The following is a 19,372-nucleotide window of genomic DNA, read 5'->3' on the forward strand; positions in this document are numbered from 1 at the left end:
CCCCCTCCTCCTCCTCCTCTTGGGCGTCCCGAGCCGGCGGTCCAGCGCAGTGACGCAGCCTGGCGAGGAACCTCAGAGGATGAAGAGCTCCATTGTGTCGGCCCGGTATGATGTCATCCTGATGGCGCTTAGAGAGAGAGAGAGAGAGAGAGAGAGAGAGAGAGAGAGAGAGAGAGAGAGAGAGAGAGAGAGAGAGAGAGAGAGAGAGAGAGAGAGAGAGAGAGAGAGAGAGAGAGAGAGAGGCCTCACTCTGCCCTGAAAGGCAAAAAAGCCAAACCCCCACTAACTATCTCTGCTGTGTTTGTCAGAGTGTGTGTGTGTGTGTGTGTGTGTGTGACCGGTCGTTAAAGTGTGTGTTTTTGTAGTGTGCTGAGTCTTTGAGGGGGGGACAGGCCGAGGAGGTGGGGGGGGGGCAGGTCTCATTCACACCACAGCAGGCGTGAAACAAAAGCCGTCCTTTCTCCTGGACTGAGAACTGATGACATCACTCTGCACCTCGGTCCTGGTCTTCATGCTGAAGTGGTTTCAGACTCTGAGACACAACAAGGACAAAAAAGAGAAAAGTTTCAGTTTCATCACAAACATGTTGCTGCTGAATTAAAGACTGTCACAGCAGAGATTCACACTTTAATTTCTTCTGTCTTTAAAACCAGAGTCAGGAGGGAGACAGGAGGAACTAAAATCTCCTCCTCGTGGTCGTATCCCGCAGCCACTCAGACTAGTTTCAAGTCACTTCCTGTTTATCCAGAGTCAGAGAGAATATCAACCATTTGTGTGATATTTTGTCATAATTGCTGTGAAGTCTTGAGTAATGGCTAAAAAGTGTTTTGTGAGGTCACACTGACCTTGACCTTTGACCTTTAGTCACTATAACTCTAACCAGTTCGTCCTTGAGTCCAGGTGAACGTTTGTGCCAAATTTAAAGATGTTCAGTCGAGGTGTTACAGAGACAACCTGAGAACAAAATGGCTGCTCTGACTGTCGCAGAGAAATAAGAAGTCTGACAGTGGCAGCGTGTGGCGTTCACTGAACCTCAGGATAAAACACACATGACCTCTGCAGACTGACAGCCAGCTGGAGATCAGCTGAGAGGTCAAAGGTCGTCACGTTATTGGTGGTTGTTTGATCAATACATTGATCATAGATGAGAACAGAAGAAACTCCTGGATGTGGGCGCTCCGGTGGCTCCACCGGTACAGCGCGTACCACTTAGGCTCAGTCCGTGGGTTCGAGTCCGACCCATGGCCCTGTCTGTCTGTCTGTCTGTCTGTCTCTCACCCTCTGTCTCTCTCTCTGTCTCTCTGTCTGTCTGTCTGTCTCTCTCTCACTCTCTGTCTCTCTGTCTCTCTCTCTGTCTCTCTGTCTCTCTGTCTGTCTCTCTGTCTCTCTCTCCCTCTGTCTCTCTCTGTCTGTCTCTCTCTCCCTCTGTCTCTCTCTGTCTGTCTGTCTCTCTCTCTGTCTGTCTGTCTGTCTGTCTCTCACTCTCTCTCTCTGTCTGTCTCTCTGTATCTCTCTCTCTCTCTCTCTCTCTCTCTCTGTCTGTCTGTCTCTCTGTGTCTGTCTCTCTCTCTCTGTCTGTCTCTCTCTCTCTCTGTCTGTCTCTCTCTCTCTCTGTCTGTCTGTCTCTCTCTCTCTCTCTCTCTGTCTCTCTCTCTCTGAATAAAGTAAACAAAAAATAATTAACCAAAAAAAAAAAAAAAAAAAAAAAAAAAAAAAAAAAAAGAAACTCCTGGATTAAGTTTAAGTGAAACATCATCTAATAATTAACGGTGATTCTGGTCCAGACGTGTCTCCCCCTGACTGAAGCTGAGCTTGTTAACTTCCCGTTACCCCCCCCCCCCCCCGACTCAGAATCTGCAGCAGGAATTTCCCTCTTGTTGTAAAACCTGCAGTTACAGAAAGAAAATCCCCAAACACATTCGTCCTCCAGCAACAGCCCACACACACACACACACACACACACACACACACACACACACACACACACACACACACACACACACACAGCTCCAAACATAATAAAAGAGTTTAATTCCTGCTGTATCCACTCTGACTCTGACTCGTCTCCTCTGACTCCTTCATTCATTCAGGCTTTAGTCACATTTCCAGACTCTCAGTCCAAACCCACACACAGCTCTTCACTCGGACCAGGACCTGGACCTGGACCTGGACCAGGACCAGGACCAGGACCAGGAGAGTCCTCGGAGCCAGATTCACTGTCACAATCCACTTTTTCCACAGTTTGATCCAGGACCGTCACGAGGTGCTGAAGGAGTTTTCTCAGGGTCACAGCTTCATTTATGAGATAATACTAAGAAACAACATGTTATATTCATCATGTTATTACAGCTGCGACCAAACATTATCCTCTAATCCTTATTCATTTGTTCATTTGAAGCTGCAACATTTAACTATTTTGATAATCAATGAATAATTTTTTTTAATTTTTCAGGAAAAAAAGTCAAACATTTGTTGTTTCCGACAATTTGATGTTTAAATTCATCATATATGATAATAAACTGATTATCTTGGGGTTTTTAATGTTGGTTGAATAAAATAAGTGACTGAAATACATCTCATTGAGCTGTGAGAGAATATAACTGACAGTTTTCACTTTCATTCATTATCATAAAAAAACAAAGACGATCTTCACAAGAGAGAAGCTGAAACTTTCTCTTGATCGACTGATCGATCTATCAATCAACAAATCATTACAGCTCCACTTCAAACGTTTGAGAGACTGAAACTGACTTTTTATTATTTTAATTTTTGCCTGAAATATGAATTAAACCAATGAACTGATAATCAAAGTAGTTACAGATTATTTTTCTGTCAGTTAACTTCCTGTTTTACTTGTACACCAGCCTCTGTTAGTGACTGTTGCTATGGTGACGCCTTCACCTTTTAGCCTCCGACTGACAGTTTGTTTTAGGTTCTTTAAGGTGGAATAAAATCTTCATCATCTACATGATCAGGAGAAGAGAGAAGGGGAGACTCCACTCGTCTTTTCCCTTCTTGGTTTTTAGTTTTTGATGTTTAAGAGAATAAAAAAGAATAAAGAGGCTCATGTGAAGCTTCATCTCATTTCTCCAAAACCACGTCAGGGTCTGGATCCTCCGAACGGCAGCTGGAGCCCGAGGCTGCGTCTCTAACACCATGTTCCACTTCACACTATAAACCAGAATAAATGGGATTCCAATTATGTTTTTTCAAGCCGGGACATTCCTGTGCAGACATCTGATCTCTGTCAAATTACCGGCTACAGAACCGTCTGAACAGATGGCATCAGAGTCACGTAACTCCATCTTATCTGCTCTGTGCAGAGCAACACGAGACACTGTCTGCATCATGTCGCCGGGTCACGGAGGTCACACAGGCACGAACCAGTGAAGTTAACTTTAACCACCGTTTAACTGCTGCATTCAAACCAGTTCAACCACAGAGACAACACAGACGAACTGAGCAGAAGATCAAACCGGATTATAAAGAAATAAAGGATCACAGATGATGAGGAGGTTTGATTCTGGTTCAGACCCAACAGGGACTCGGTTCTGGTCTTAAATCTGTGTCACATCATTTAGGATCATTCAGGTATAAATCAGGTATAAATCTACGTGAGATAAAATGTCTTATATCATGATCTTAACAATACTGCAGTACTACTCATTGTCAATTAATCTGACAGTATTTTTCTTGAAACAAAAATAGTGAAAACAAATAAATTTTCTAAATCCAAACGTGGCGTCTTCAAACTTCTTGTTTTCTCTGACAAACGATGTAAAAACAAACCCCTGATCTTCTCTCCAACTTCCTCTGACACGTTCTTCAAGAACAAACAATAAAAACTTATCAGCGCTCTCCTGCCTGATCACGGTCACTGTGGTGACGTAAGACACCAGCGGCCATTTTAACACGGTGGTTGTCGTGGAAACCAGATCTTGTAGCACTGATAATGACCAGATAAAGTTGTTTCCTGCTCCTCTGTGGTTTGCCGCTGATCACACCTGCAGCAGGTGTGTGTGTGTGTGTCTGACAGTTCAACCTGGCAACCGGCCGCAACCAAAGGTTAAAAACTCAGCTGTGATAGCAGCCAATCAGAGGACTTTACCCGCTCGCTGACATCACACCCAGACGGGAGCGACTGAGTTCAGACTGAACAAAGCAGCTGTTTACTGACACTGAAATAAAACAGAAACACAGTCAAACTGAAGCAAGTAAATAAACTCAAGTATATAATAAATCCAGCCAAAAAATCTGAACTAATGTAAACTAATTGTCTAATCAGCTGATCTATAACTGGGTTTTCCTTCCGTTATAAAACTTGGAAACAACAGAAACATCTAAGCTGAGAGTCTCTGAATATCAGACAATATTTCACCATGTAAATCAGGTTTGAAACAGCTGAGGCTGTTTGAAGACGGTTCATTACAGAAGCAGTGATGTTGCTCGGCTAGTGAGTCACACTATCAGTGATTGGTTGATCCAGTTTAACCAAACAAACAAACAAGACCAGACTCTGCAACCTCAGTCATCAGTTTGCTGAATGTAAGTAAAGTGAAGTGACCACAGCCACATTCACAGTTCATGAAAACATTTTTGCAGCAACCAAAAGAAACAAAACAACAAAAATACAATCAAAAGACCCGAGACATATTGATCAGCTATTATCTATAATCCACATTGTTCTATGAATAGTTGACACTGTCCAATGGGCAGGACACAGAGATCCATCCATCAGTTATTCCAGGAGTCTGTGTGACAAGTGAAAACCAGTTCACAGTCTCAGACGTCTTCACTGCAGAAACGAACCAGAGAGAAAATCTGACCAACAGCCAAGAGTCACAGCTGTGACTGAGGATGAGCTCAGACAGATAAAAAGTCTGAATAATACTGTCAGTAACTCAGTCAGCTGGACAGTAACTACACCCCCTGACAGAGGGAGAGGGAGGGAGAGAGAGAGAGAGAGAGAGAGAGAGAGAGAGAGAGAGAGAGAGAGAGAGTCTGCAGACAGACGACCGACTGAGGCCCAACGCTGCTGCAGGAGAAAACACTCGCTACGAGCCTCGTGTCACCAGAGCATCACTCCAGTTCACTTCACCAGTCACAGATTAGTTTCACTTCTTCTGGAGTCCCTGGGAAAAACAACACGCTGCTTTTTTAAATTAATATTTGAATGATAACGGTTCTAAATGCTGCTTGTAGTCAGAAAAACCTGATCCAGAAACCCGATCCAGAAACCTCGGGGAAACCCTGTGTGATACCTGTGGTCAGAATCAGCCGTAACATAAACCCTGCTGATGAGTCTGTTACTGCTCCAGTCATAACTGGATAAACTACAAGGACTTCCTGTATCAGACTTCTTCTTCTTTTGTTTTATGAAATACAGTGTTAGTCCTCTGAAGCTTCAGGTGAAATGAGCAGAGGTGCTGAAGGTCACATGTTGATGAGTAAGTCGATTATTTAAACCAGTGGTTGAACAGACTTCTATAAAACTGTGGAATATCCCTCAACACTGTTTATCACCAGATCAAAGACTCCGTTCTATTTTTAGATCTAAAATTATCTGATTATTAATTAGAAAAAAGAAAACATCAGAACAAAGTCTGAAAATGAAATAACATAATTTTATGCAGCAGAAACGAGTTCCTTCTGGTTCCTGTTAATCATCTGATCACCCTAAAGGTTTATGAGGTCCCAGTTCCACAGCTTTCAGTCATATTACATGATCTTCCTCAGCAGATTTCCATTTTTCTGAGCACAGTAAACAGAAACAAATTAACTTTAAACACCTACAATTTACAACTGAGAATAGTCCACATACTGATGAAGATCAAGGGACGTGACTGAAAGGTCCAGAACCAAAACAACAATGCAAAAATAATTTGACCAGTTTCATACACAGACTCTTTAGCAGACTCAGAGCTGAGGCCTGAACAGCTTCAAACAGCTGAATGTGTGTGAGCTGCAGTAAAGTCCAAACTGAGGATCAGTCCTGCAGCTCGCTGCCAGACAGACTCCGTCTCCTCATCCAGACCGTGAGGTCATCCACCTCGAGCCCCGAGCGCTGGACTGAGTCTCTCATGTGGACGCCCTGAGTCTGAGTCTCCAGTCTGGTCCTGGAGTCTGAGTCTAGAGTCTGAGTCTAGAGTCTGGGCCTCAGGACTGAGTCTGAGTCTAGAGTCTGAGTCTGAGGCTGAACCTCGAGTCTAGGCCTCAGGACCGAGTCTGAGTCTAGAGTCTGAGTCTGAGTCTAGAGTCTGGGCCTCGGGACTGAGTCTGAGTCTCCAGTCTGGTCCTGGAGTCTGAGTCTAGAGTCTGAGTCTGAGTCTAGAGTCTGAGGCTGAACCTCGAGTCTAGGCCTCAGGACCGAGTCTGAGTCTAGAGTCTGAGCCTAGAGTCTGGGCCTCAGGACTGAGTCTGAGTCTAGAGTCTGAGTCTGAGGCTGAACCTCGAGTCTGGGCCAGGGGACTGAGTCTGAGTCTAGAGTCTGAGTCTGAGTCTAGAGTCTGAGTCTGAGTCTAGGGACTGAGTCTGAGTCTCCAGTCTGGTCCTGGAGTCTGAGTCTAGAGTCACTGCAGCGTCCACTGACCAAGAAGATTCATGTCGATCAGGGACAGAGACGAGGCTCTGAGCCAATAATCAGTTTATTACACTGACTCTTCTGTGTTTCAGCCTCACATCATTTCATATATCATATAATACAGAGTTTATTGGCTGCTGGATGATACACAGTCAGAGCAAATTAACTTCATCATCAAATCATCTGATTTATTTGATACTGCACGATATGAAAAAAAAAATCATATTGTGATTATTTTGGGAGATTATTTTTTCAATTTCACTGATAAAATATAAAAATGATGGTGACGTGAGTTTTGTTGGTCTTGTACCAAACAAACATGTTCCTTTACGTCTGGAGAATATGATCTGTAGGTCGGAGCATCTCTGTAGCAACACAACACTGATGGAGCTATCAATGCTAATGCTAACAATGAACAACAATATTGAGACACTTTTTAAAAGATGCAGCTCATGTAATTTGGATATTTGACTTGGTCATATTGAGATTTTGATTATGTTTGGATTAATTTTGCATCTTTAATAAACAGTGTTTCAAAGAGGATCAGATGGTTGATTGTTCAAACATATTGAAAGAGTCACTGTGAAAATATCTTGAGTCCAAAGTGTTTAAATGTTTTCAGAAGTCTAGCTCAGTTTACTGTGACTGAACAGGTCACATCCACCTGCAGTGAAGTGTCTACAGGTGTTGTGACGTGTTGTGACGTGTTGTGTGTGTTCGTCATGTTTCCCTTCAGGCTGTTTGGTAAGAATATTAAAGCTGTGTATCTGATCTGAGTTTCACCAGGAAACAAGTTTTACTGGTGGATCCTGAGTCACGTCTTCAGGAGCAGCAAGTAACATTAGACAGGCTTCACCAAATTCAATTATTAATTTGGTGAATTAAACACCTCAAAGAATGAAATTCAATAACGTTTATCAGTCACACCTTTAGATCTCATAAACCTGGACCCCGATAAATGTCAAAAACTTCATCATTAATTTGTTCAGTTTTGGATAAATCGACACTTGTCCATTAAAAGTTGATTAACTGAAGTTATAACTGATGTTTCTGTGACAAAAGATATTCAAGTAAATCAAATTTAAGACTTTTTAAAATGCTCTTTAAAACTGAATTCAAAGTCTGTAAGATTAAACACAGCAGTTACTTAAAAATAAAACATCTCATCTGTCTCTTCACTCTGGGACAAAATGCCTGAAATAGGGCTGAAAATATCTTTTAACTGCAAGTCTGATGTTATTGTCAATAAATATCATGAGCTAACCTACTACTTTGATCATCGATGAATCATTTCAGTTAATTTTTGATTAAAAAAAAAACAGAAATGTTGGTCCCAGGTTCTTAAATTATAAAATTTGCTGCTTTTCTGATGGTAAATGAAATAATTTTAGTTTCTACAGGTGATGTAAATCTTTAAAAAATACCTTCATCTACTAAATAAAGCTTCATCCATAAAGTAAAACCATGTCAGCAGCTCTGTTCAGACAACACACAGCTCCTGAACCTCAGACACATGACCGACCGTCCACCTTAAAAAACTTCATCTGTTCCCCGTCCCCTAGCACAGAGGCAGTGACGTGGTCCAGGTGAGACCTACCTGATCGTCACGTACAACAACCCACCACAGCTGATCTCATGTTGACTGCCGTTATCAGACTGACCTTTAGATCCCCTCACTGTGAAAAACAAACCCATCAATTCTCAGAGCTGACCGCTGACTTCCTCAATGAGCCGGGACTAAAATCACAGGATGCAATAAAACCTCAGTTAGTCATGAACGGCAGCTGAATACAGTCTGATCTGATCTGGTGTCGGTCTCAGTACGATAATGTACACTTTATCAAACATACACAACATGGCGAGGACCAGCTCCATGAAAACACCAACGCTGCTGAATGTGAAAGTGAAAATAACAAAATATCCTACAATGTCAGGAAGGTGTGAACTACACACAGGTTCATTTACTACTGTAAAACACTTTTATAGAGTTACAGCAGCACAGGATTTAAAGACAAGTGTGAGAAATGTGATGATCTTAAAAACATCTTTACTAACGTTAAAAGTCACTACATGCGTTCTTTAAATATCACCGACAGTCAAAATACAGTATTTATTGCATTAAATGTTTCTAATATGGATCCTAATTATTCAAAATCTTTCATTATCAGTCATTTAAAGGGATTTCTTTATTCATGAGTTGGTTCATGAGGCTCTAGTGATTGTTTTAAGTGATTGTTTTAATATCTTTTGTTCACGTTCATGAGATTATTAATGGCTTAGTGACGTGAAAAGAGACGTTAAATTTATCCATGTGTTCATTAAATGAGTCCTGGTTGATTCTTCCATGTGAAAACTGATGTTATTCACTTTGTGTTTATGACGTGTGTTAATTACAGGAACTCCATCTCTTCTTCACTTAACCTGAAATTAACACATTTTTCATGGGAAGCTCCTGAAAGTTTATTTTTAACATCAGAATTAGATCCACAATGAATGATTATTGTTTATTTTATTTCTTTATATTTTATTATTTTATATCTATTGAAAAATGCTCCATTTAAATGTCTTTAAATGTATTGTTATGACCGAACATCAGTCCAGTTTCCTGTGATAGAAAACAGAGAAAACAAGCCAGTGAAACTCATCTTTGCTTTTAAAATGAATTTTAAAAGATTAACTATTTATTCAAAAAATCTTTACGGATTTATTGAAAAATAATTTCAGGCTTTATTAGTCAGTTTTCAGGTTTCAGTTTTAAAAAGGCTTAATTAATAATCTTCAAAAACTAAATCCATCATGTAATTAAAAAGACATTTAACTGATTTCATGTTTTGCTTTAACAAGTCGTTAATTAACTAACAATATCAACCATGTTCAGGTTTTTTCCAACGTGAGGATTTGTTGCTTTTCTGTTTTATATTATTGCAGATAAATTGATAATTATTACCATTAACTTTAACCGTAGTAATTTAAGTTATTTATAATGTCATGTGCCTAACTGAGGTGTTTAAGGTGGTATTGTCATCTTGTCTATTCAGAAATGCTTTGGTTTAAAGGTTAATTTAAAGTTTAACATTAATGTCAGTTAGTAAAGAAACATATGCAAACACTCCACAAGTAAACATGTATGTTTCCACTTCCTCTGTTTAATACTCTTTATTTTTAAGGAGGTTTGGCATTCAATCATTTTAATGTCAGTTAATAAGAAGTTGTGTCAACAGTTTTCAATGTGTAAACTTTAATATGAACCAAATGAATTGGGTTCATTTTCAAGAGAAACTCACACAAACTTGGACATTTGGTTTTAACAATTGTGATATTAGTTATTAGTGGTTATAAACACTAATCAAAAATTAACTAGTTGTTTAAGGTGGTATCAAAAAGTGTCCTTTTATTTCAATAAAGTTTGGCATTGAATAAAGGTGGATTATTTATTTAAATGTGAGGTTTAACGTTAATGTCAGCTGATAAAAAAGTTAGTTAGTGTTAACTGTATTTAATGAAAGTAAGTGGATAAAATGAGTTTGGATTAACTTTTACATGATTTTAATGAACTTTTTCAGATGTTACAGGATTGTTTCTTCTTACTATCAACAGTGATCAAAAGTTAAGGGGTTTGTTTAAGGTGGTATTAAAAAAATGATGTTAGATTAATGGTTGATGCTCCTCCTCTTCTAAAATCTGCTTTTATTCTAAGGAAGTTTGGCATTGATTGAGATTAAATGACACTAAAGGTTTAACGTTAATGTCCGCTAATTACAACTTCTGTTAACTGTATTTAAAAAGGAAATACGTGGATTAATTGAGTTTGGATTTACTTTAACATGATTTTAATGAACTTTTCCAGATGTTACATAAGTGTTTCTTCTTCTACTGACTCAAGGTGATAAACAATGCTCAAAAACTAAATGGTTTATTTAAGGTGGTATTAGAAAATAATGTTAGATTAATGGTTGATGCTCCTCCTCTTCTAAAATCTGCTTTTATTCTAAGGAAGTTTGGCATTGGTTGAGGAGATTAATGACACTAAAGGTTTAACGTTAATGTCAGCTGATAAAAAGTTGTGTAAACAGTGTCTACTGAGTAAAGAAGCGTAGACGGTGAGTTTAGGTGAACTTTGCTTGATTTTCGTCGACATTTTCAGACGGTACGTGACCGTTTCTTCTAACGTTAGCTAGCTGTTCTCTGACATTTTGTTGGTCTGTTACCGACCGACTGACCGCCAGGCCACAGACTCCTGTTAAAACCGACACAGCGACGTTTTCCCCACTTGTCGTTAATGTCGGTTAACGGTCGCACGCGGTGTTAACGTCGTCTTCAACAGACACATGGACTTAAACTTTAACTTTAGGCCCCGTTAACGCAACTTTACCAGATGCCGCCGCCGCCGCCGATTTACACTGTAACTGGAAATTTGGGTAAACTCACCATTTGAAAACTCGACGTCAAAGTCCAAACACCACCTCCACCGTCCCGGCTGGTGTTCAGATGGGGCCTGACGTGATGTACCGGTGAGGATTTGGGTTTATAAAAGAGAAAGTAGAGGCGGTAAAGTTGTACCGAAGAGAGAAGAGCAGCTTCGGTCCTCCCGCTGCCATAAGAGATGAGGTCACTGCGATAAAAATAAAAGGATGTCGTCATCGGAGCTCCAGTCAAATGAACTCAACAGGCTGCTTAAAGGCGCAGTAACGTCCACACTGAGCCGACACAAAATGACGGCTGCTTTAAGACGTGTCGAAATGACGGGTTCGTGTACGATATGGAAGACTATCACTGCTAAGAAAAATATACATTATAAATGTTAGGAATGACAGAAATAAAGTTACTTATATTGTATATACTTATATAAGTAACTAGAATATAAGTAACTAAACAAAGTAAGTAACTTAACAAAAAAATATAATTAAATATAAAATACATTTTTAAAAATTAAATGTGATTAAATAGAAAATATGTATAAAAGTTATATATGAATGTGTGTTTGTGTTGCTTAAATATTTGTTAGTTAATTATGGGTGTCCAAGTGACGGGTTCATGTACTGTATGGAAGATTATCACTGCCAAGAAAATATGACAAATGTTAGGAATGACAGAAATTAATTTACTTATATTCTAAGTACTTATATGCTTATATAGGTAACTTGGTAACAATAAAATGTAATTAGATATAAAATATATATCAAGTTACATATGTATGTGTTTGCGGTGTTTAAATGTTTGTTATTTAATTATTGCTGTTTTATATCATTATCCCAGTTTTTCTATAACTTCTTCTATTTCTAAGTAATACACGTTACATATTAATCGATTATCTGCTTTTTTCTCAGTGAGGAAACATTTCACTGCCACTGTCTTGTATAATGTGTTTGTGAAAATAAGTCAAAGTCAAAATAAGACAGTAAGCCAAAATGTTGATTCACATATAAGGTCATATTTTATTTTTTAAATTCACAATAATGACAAAATGAAACAGTATTATGACATTTTAAGTCACAATTATGATGTAAAACAAAGTTATGACTTTCTAAGTTAAAATCAAACAATGGGGTGTCCAGTGACCTAATGGTTAAGGCTGCACTGGATTTGTCATGTACGTCATGTCACATGTGTTTTAATCTAATACATCTTCATAGCTGATAAGCACTAAAACATTCACCAAGTCATCAAAAAGGTCAACTTGAGCACTCGTGTGATAGTAGACCAAAGACTAAACCTCCCGGACTGAACATAAAACAAATACCTGATAATAACTGGATCATAATAATTGTCTATATTGAACAAAAAGGAATAATATCTGCAACATGCAGCAGAATTAACATAAATCAGCTGCGTCTCAGGCAGTTTTTGTCGTGCAGTAACTTCCCTCCTGAGACTGCAGCAACAGGACAGTGAGCAGATCAGGGACAATGGATGTGATGAAGGCAGAAGTGAAAAGTTTTTCATACTGGAGCAATTAGCATGCATGGTTAACTCAGACTGATGAATGTGAGAGAAACGATCAAAGCTCGGAGCTGCTGCAGAGCTGGAAGGAACCAAGATACTGAACCCAGCATTCATCTAATCACACCACAGAGACTATGTCTGTGTATTTATAACTGTTTAAAGCAGGTATATAATCAGATGATATGATTCTTATTGATCAACATTTGTATCTAGGAACATTTGGAATACATCAGGAATGTTCTTATCAATACAACCAGTGTCAGGAGAGAGCGATTGTCTAAGACAATTTTCTTTAAAAAAAAAAAAAATAGCCACAGTGTTTTAAAGAGAGCAGCTCCACCGTCTTCACTTCAGAATAACATTCAGAAGAAATGGACAGAATTTTTATTATTTAAGTTATAAATATAAGGCACTAAGTTAAAAATTTTACTTACTAAATAAAAATGATCACATGAAAACAAATAATTATTATTAAGTAAAACATATGTATTTACTAAGACAAAATGATGAAATCAGAAGTGAAAATTATGAGATATTAAGTAAGAAATTCAACTTTTTGAGTCAAAATTGTGAAACACCAAAACAAAAGTTTTACTTTTTAGGTCAAAGTTATTTTTGAGTAAGAACAATGAAAACAAAAATAAATTCTTACAAACCTTGTCATTCCTGTCATTTCATCTGTTTCTTCTTTTTCTGGCATATGTTCTTTCATACCATTATATCAAAGGAGAAGTGAAAAGATTTGGCAGAAGTGGAACAGTGAGATAAAGGGAAGAGGTCAGTGTTAAACAGAAGTTATTATTCTGTCAGGTGAATGGAACATTATACTGAGGGCTGAATAATGAATAATATCTCAATTATGGGAAATCCAGATGACATATATTCTTGAATTGGATCTTTTACAGAACATACAAGAATGGAAAAGTCAGAATTATGAAATACAAAGTCAAAACTTTTAATTTCTTACTCAAACTTATCAGATATTGAGTCAAAATTTTATTTTTTAAGTAAAAAAATAAGTCATAATTATGAGATACTAAGTCAACTATTTCACAAACCTAGACAAAATTATGAGATATTAAAACATACATTAAATTTACATAGTCACATTTATGAGATACTAAGTGAAAATGGCACTTTTAGGTCAAAATTATGAAGTAATAACGCATAAGTATGAGATACAAAGTCAACAGTTTTATTAACTTTGGTAAAATAATGAGATCTTAAATTTTTGTAGTATAATAGTAAAACTTACTATTCTATTATTTTTAAATACTAAGATACAAACTGACTTTAACGTTGTACTTTTAACTAAAATCAGAAAGAATTATGATTCAAAGTCGAGTCAGGTTTATTTTGTATTAATTTATCGTTTATTGTATTTGTTTATTTTACCATCCTCACACTTCCCTGTTTCCCTGTGGTTCACTTTGTTCATTGTCAATTTCCTTGTATTCAATAAAGATTTGTTGAAGGAAAAAAAATATAGCTGACGTAAGCGCGTTACGTCATGAGGAAACGAGGAAACACGATGTAAACAAAGCGAAATAGCGTCGGGTTAATTACCTGCTTTAATAAAGTCTGAGCGACTGTTTTCACCGCGGATTCACTTTAAGTTCGTTTGTTTATGTCGTTGAGTGTTTTTGTGAACTGAGCTGTTAGCTGACTGGAGCTAACGTCAGCTAGCTGCCAGCACGTTAGCGCTGACCAACATGGATGATAACAAGGTGAGAAGCTTACGGTGACTAAAACCAGTTTACCTGTAACCAGCTTTAACTCGCAGTCAGCTTCGTGTTTATACTGGTTATAACGTTATTAACTGGTTAAAAACCGTCCCGACGGTCACTAACTAGTTTGTGAAGCTGGCTGTGGTAGAATATGGACGTTAGATGAAGCTAACTGTGGCTAATGTTAGCAGCGTCTCCGCAGGTCGTTAAAAGTCTTATAAAGCTTTGAATTCAAGTCTTCAAAAAGCCATGAGAAGGTTTTCAAAGTCTTGAAAGGTCTGGAGTATGTTTTCTTGCTTGCTGTGGACAGTAACATTAGTTATAAGCGTCTGTTGATAAGAAGCTCATCGATTCTTACTGTACTGCAAACTTCATTTAACAAATGAATTATTTAGTATTTTAGTTCGTGAATCCACCCACCAGTTTTCTGACGTGTCCTTTGTGGTCGTTTTATGTCTTTGTGCTCATATTGTGTCTCCTTTTTCTCTCTGTGGTCGTTTTGTGTCTCAGTTGTTCTCAGTTCCCAGATGTACATAACTCATCTGCTATTTTTAAGGATAATCTTTATATAAACAAGCTTACTGGTTAATTGGGTTATTTCATTGTATTTACAGTGGAGGTCAAATAATCCATTGATATTTGTTTCTCTGTAAATCTAAAAGCAGATAAAATGACAAAAGACCTGCATCTTGGCTTTTCTTTGCATGTTTCTGTGTTGTTGTTTGCATTTTGTACTTGTTTCATTGATTCAGTTGAACATGTATCTGCTCTGTTGTCAGATGGTGGCTGGTAAAGTGAAGAAGCCGGGGAAACGCGGCCGTAAACCTGCAAAAATAGACCTGAAGGCCAAACTGGAGCGGAGCCGTCAGAGCGCCAGAGAGTGCAGAGCCAGGAAGAAACTGAGATACCAGTATCTGGAGGAACTGGTTTCCAGTAAGGAGAGAGCTATCTGCGCCCTGCGTGAGGAGCTGGAGATGGTGAAGAAAAATTTTAATCATGAAGCTGATTATTAAATAGTTTCTCTCAGACTGTGAGACAGAAACAGTCAAATCAATTTTTAATATTTTACTCTATCAAATTAACAGTTAATTTCCTCCTTAAATGTTTTTGTAGAAACTGAAAAAGAAAAAATAACAAAACAGCAAAAATTGTAATATTTTAAACACAGAGTCACACAAAGACAAAAAATACTAAAAACAAAAACAGCACTTACAACTGGTAATATTTTATAGATATTAAAAATGTAGCACAAAATAAGTTGGATCAACATATGACTTCAGACTGTAAGATTTAATAAATAAAATAAACAATGGTAAAAATGTAGTTTCCCCTTAGAACAGACTAGAGCTGAAACTTAGTCAAATTTAATCAACAACATTTGAGATTATTCATATCAGATAATTAATCATTAAGTCATTGTTTTCAGCTTTGCAAAAGTGAATATTGTCTGATTTTCATTATCATGTGACTGTAAAATGGCCACTGTCAGAGTTTGAGGTCAGCAGGATGACTGAGTGATTTCCATCATTGATATGTGATGTGTAAATGCTGCAGCAAAGCTCCAGTCTGTGAACAAGGTAAGAAACACATCACAGACACGTGGTGGAGGTTTCTCCTGAAATCAGCTCATGTCCGTTGTTATTAGTTTTTTATTAAATTCTCACTGGTGATTTTATTGTAAAGGTTTTTGTGTCCAATCAGTGAGTTTTACATATTCAGATCTGAACTCTGAAGTCAGATTTAATCCGCTGATCTCACTTTGTGACAGAAGCTCAGTGGTTCCCAAACTGTTTCACTCACGCTCAGTTCTGGAGGCGGGAAACTGTCACAGCTCCAGTGATGCACTGAAGAAGCTGAGCTGCATTTTATTGCAACTATATTATCTGTAACATGTTCTGCATGAATCTGAATCCAGAGTCGAATCCACTTTTTGAATCCAAATCCTTTCAACCTGCTCATCGAATCTCATGAAGTTCATGTCATCAAAACTTATTGATTATTGCTTTGATGCATAGAAAGTTGAACTGTGATCAGCTGATAAAGAAATAATCTGCTGATCTGATGTGACAATGAAAGTTTTATGAATTACTTACATGAATCCAGCTTCTTGTGTAAATGTGAAATAACTTTCAAAAGTAAGATGACACACTGATCTAACTAGGAACTGATCAGCTGATCAACCTGTAGCTACAACCTGGAATAAGATGGAACTGAGTTTTAATGTCTTCTGACTGTTATAAGTAAACATTTCCACCTCAGACTGAAAACCTGCTCAGACTCAGCTTCAGCTTCAGTTTGGGAACAGCTGGTCTAGTGTTCATGTTTAACAAGCCTGTGATAGTTCAGACTCTGACTGCAGAGTTTAAATGTTTGTTCCACATCTCTTATCTTTGTTGCTTTCTTCCTGACAGTATAAACAGTGGTGCTCGGCCATGGATCAGGGGAAGATCCCCTCAGAGATTAAAGCTCTGCTGACCGGAGACGAGCAGAAGCTGCCTCAGGGCGGCAGCAGCACCAAGACGTCCAAGAACAAGAACAACATCAGCAGCAACGGTCAGGGTTAGTGTGACGGAGGAAGAGGGAAACCTCCGCCTGTGACGGAGGTCAGAGACTGATGACGTGAAAATCACCTACAAACTCACAGATTACAGTTCCTGAACAGGAACCTGCATGTAACTCATAACCTTCTTATTGCCTAGTTATTCCAGTGGCTAATCTGTATCTGACAGTCGTTTCACAGTTTCACAGTTTTCCTAAAACTTTCACTTTCATGTGTTCATAGCAGTGAGACACAAACCAGTCCAGTTCACCAGGCTGCGTTCAGAAAACACTGAGTCCTTCATCGGGGTGTTGGAGGTCGTTTCTGTCACGTGACTTATATAATAAGAATATAAAACGATGTTCCTGTCGTGTTTTTACAAACCCAGAATTCCTCCCTCTGTCTTTATGTTCATCAGGTTTAAACCAGGAACTACATCTGAAAACAGAAATTACTACATTCCATTCTTGTTCTTAAAACAAGATGAACTTTTAGTTAAAACCACAAAGTGTCAGGTTCAACCACAGATCCACTGTGAAGGGAATATGGAAGCCCAGAGAGGTCACTCCGCTTGCCTCTCTTGGCGTCCCTAGTTTCATCTATAAGCATTAAAAGATATTTTAGATGCACATTTTACAAACAAGTGGAGCTGAATTTCACTAAAACATTATCTACGTGGCGCTCAACATTTTACTGACTGTTACATGAAAAATGAAAGTTAAACTTTTACCAAAAAAACAAAGTTTTAGACACAAAGTTTTGGCGTGTGGATTGTTGTGATACTTGATTAAAAGTTGATTCTAAATTTTTCTGGAAAACAGGAAACGTTTGGGCACCACAACGAGAACAAGTAAAAAGGTTCAATTTCCCTTTTTCAATACAAAACAATTAAACTCTTTGATTAAAGAAAGATTATAGATAGAACCCTTTATACTGAAAAATTTCCCCACAAAAACAGTAAATTATTCTTCTCTATAAATCAGTTATTTATAACACAGGAAACTCGCACCTCTTCCATCTCTTCATCCCTCAGCTTGTTTGATTTGATTTAGTTTTTAACTTTTAATTTGTCATGTGAAGTGTTTATTAGAGTGTTCTGGAAAGTTCTTTCATTATTAAATCCTTTATTCAACCAGGTAAATGTCTCACTGAGATTAAAATCTCTCTCAGCAGTGACCTGGTCAACAGAGCAGTTTTATTAGTTTTATTAGCACTTTATCATTTCTTTTTTTAACACTTTATTGTGTCAGTTAATGTTATTGAAAGATTATACATTTCTTGTTATTCAAACATTTTGACTCAAACTTTTTGACCTTTTTATAACTTTTTTTTCCTCACCCCATCCCAGAATACAGTGCATACATAAAGCAGTAGAGTGATAACGGCATAGTTATTACTGATCATAACTTCAATCTTCATTAACCTCAGAACTTCCTTTAAGAAAAGTTCATAACAAACTACAAAACAGGTTTCACATCTGGTTCCTGGTTCAAACTCAACAGTTAGAAATCTAAGATGACATCGTTGTTGTTGTTGTTGTTGTTGTTGTTGTTTATACTTATGATGGTTTATGAGTCACATGACTGACGGACTGAGACGCTGTGATGAAGGTGAAGAACTGAACGGATCTTGAGCTGGTTTGTTGTTTCACATGTGAACAGCTTCACTTTGCTCTAAAAGTCTGAAGAGGATAAACATGATGGAGGACATTTCATTTTTAAATCTGACTAATGAAGTTGTAGCATGATGATGATGATGATGAGAGGAGAATGTACAGTGATGATGAAGAGTGAGGGATATATTTTTGTATTAGTATTTTCTATGGGCTCAGAGGAAGCCGCTGTGGAGTGACTTGTTGATGAATGTTTGGTCCAGACTGGATTTGTTGGTAAAATGATGTTAAATTATAGATAAACAACGAGCAGGTTCCCGCCCACAGCTTTTTATTGTTTTATAGAAATGACTGTTTGTTACTGTTTGTCGTGTGTATTCAGATCCCTGCAGGCGTTTCCCTTCGATTCATTTCGGACCAAATTTAAGCTTCTTTTTTTTATTTTTTTTTATTAGTGAGCTGATGAAAATCCTCATTAAAGTTTGTGCACTTTCTTAAATTTGGCAGAAGCACTTTGTTAGACGATTGTAGGCCGAAGCTTCGCAGCGATGATCTGTGAATCTGAACTTTGTTTCTTCAACAAAATAAAAGTGTGTTTGACTGTGACTGACGGGAGAAACTCTGCTGCTCCTTCATTTAACAAACTGATCACTGAATAAAACACAGCAAAGTTACTGTGGTCATTAACTGCCCAAAAGTATGGAGGACCAGGGATGTAGTAAAAGAAAAGTAATAAAGCATTTCCAACAGTGAATTGAAATGTTGCTAAAAAAAGGAAAACATCACAAACGTGGATGAAAACATTGAGGCCAGTTGAGTTTTTGCTGCTTTTACTAAATATATTTAAAATGATAAAAGAATAATTTATTTGTAAATACAGGAACACATTGTCTAGACAAACTTCAAAACATTACAACCGTGTGTGTGTGTGTGTGTGTGTGTGTCTCTGTGTGTGTGTGTATGTGTGTATG

The 19,372-nt window shown here is 37.9% G+C and overlaps 1 protein-coding gene and 1 long non-coding RNA gene across 2 annotated transcripts; one reads left to right on the forward strand and one right to left on the reverse strand.

The window, feature by feature from the left end:
* Positions 1 to 163: 163 nt before the first annotated feature.
* Positions 164 to 11,196, reverse strand: LOC147819051 (uncharacterized). The gene is made up of 2 exons (XR_015437328.1): positions 11,009 to 11,196; positions 164 to 532 (listed from the first exon to the last, which is right to left on the reverse strand). It is a non-coding gene; the product is annotated as an uncharacterized LOC147819051 (long non-coding RNA).
* A 2,813-nt stretch (positions 11,197 to 14,009) lies between these two features.
* Positions 14,010 to 19,007, forward strand: crebl2 (cAMP responsive element binding protein-like 2). The gene is made up of 3 exons (XM_023407614.2): positions 14,010 to 14,250; positions 15,030 to 15,227; positions 16,662 to 19,007. Exons 1-3 carry the CDS (start codon positions 14,236 to 14,238, stop codon positions 16,812 to 16,814), a joined length of 366 nt encoding a protein of 121 aa, XP_023263382.1. The 5' UTR covers positions 14,010 to 14,235; the 3' UTR covers positions 16,815 to 19,007.
* Positions 19,008 to 19,372: the final 365 nt, after the last annotated feature.

The sequence above is a fragment of the Seriola lalandi genome, unplaced genomic scaffold, assembly GCF_002814215.2.
Source record: "Seriola lalandi dorsalis isolate HSWRI2012SDOR001 ecotype SW California unplaced genomic scaffold, Sedor1 jcf7180002054340, whole genome shotgun sequence".
NCBI classification, from domain to species: Eukaryota; Metazoa; Chordata; class Actinopteri; order Carangiformes; family Carangidae; genus Seriola; species Seriola lalandi.

What these genes read in the sequence shown, in the direction of transcription:
- crebl2 (XM_023407614.2), top strand. An exon ending in TGCGTGAGGAGCTGGAGATG is followed by an intron (nt 15,228 to 16,661) that starts GTGAAGAAAAAT and finishes TCTTCCTGACAG; the next exon opens with TATAAACAGTGGTGCTCGGC.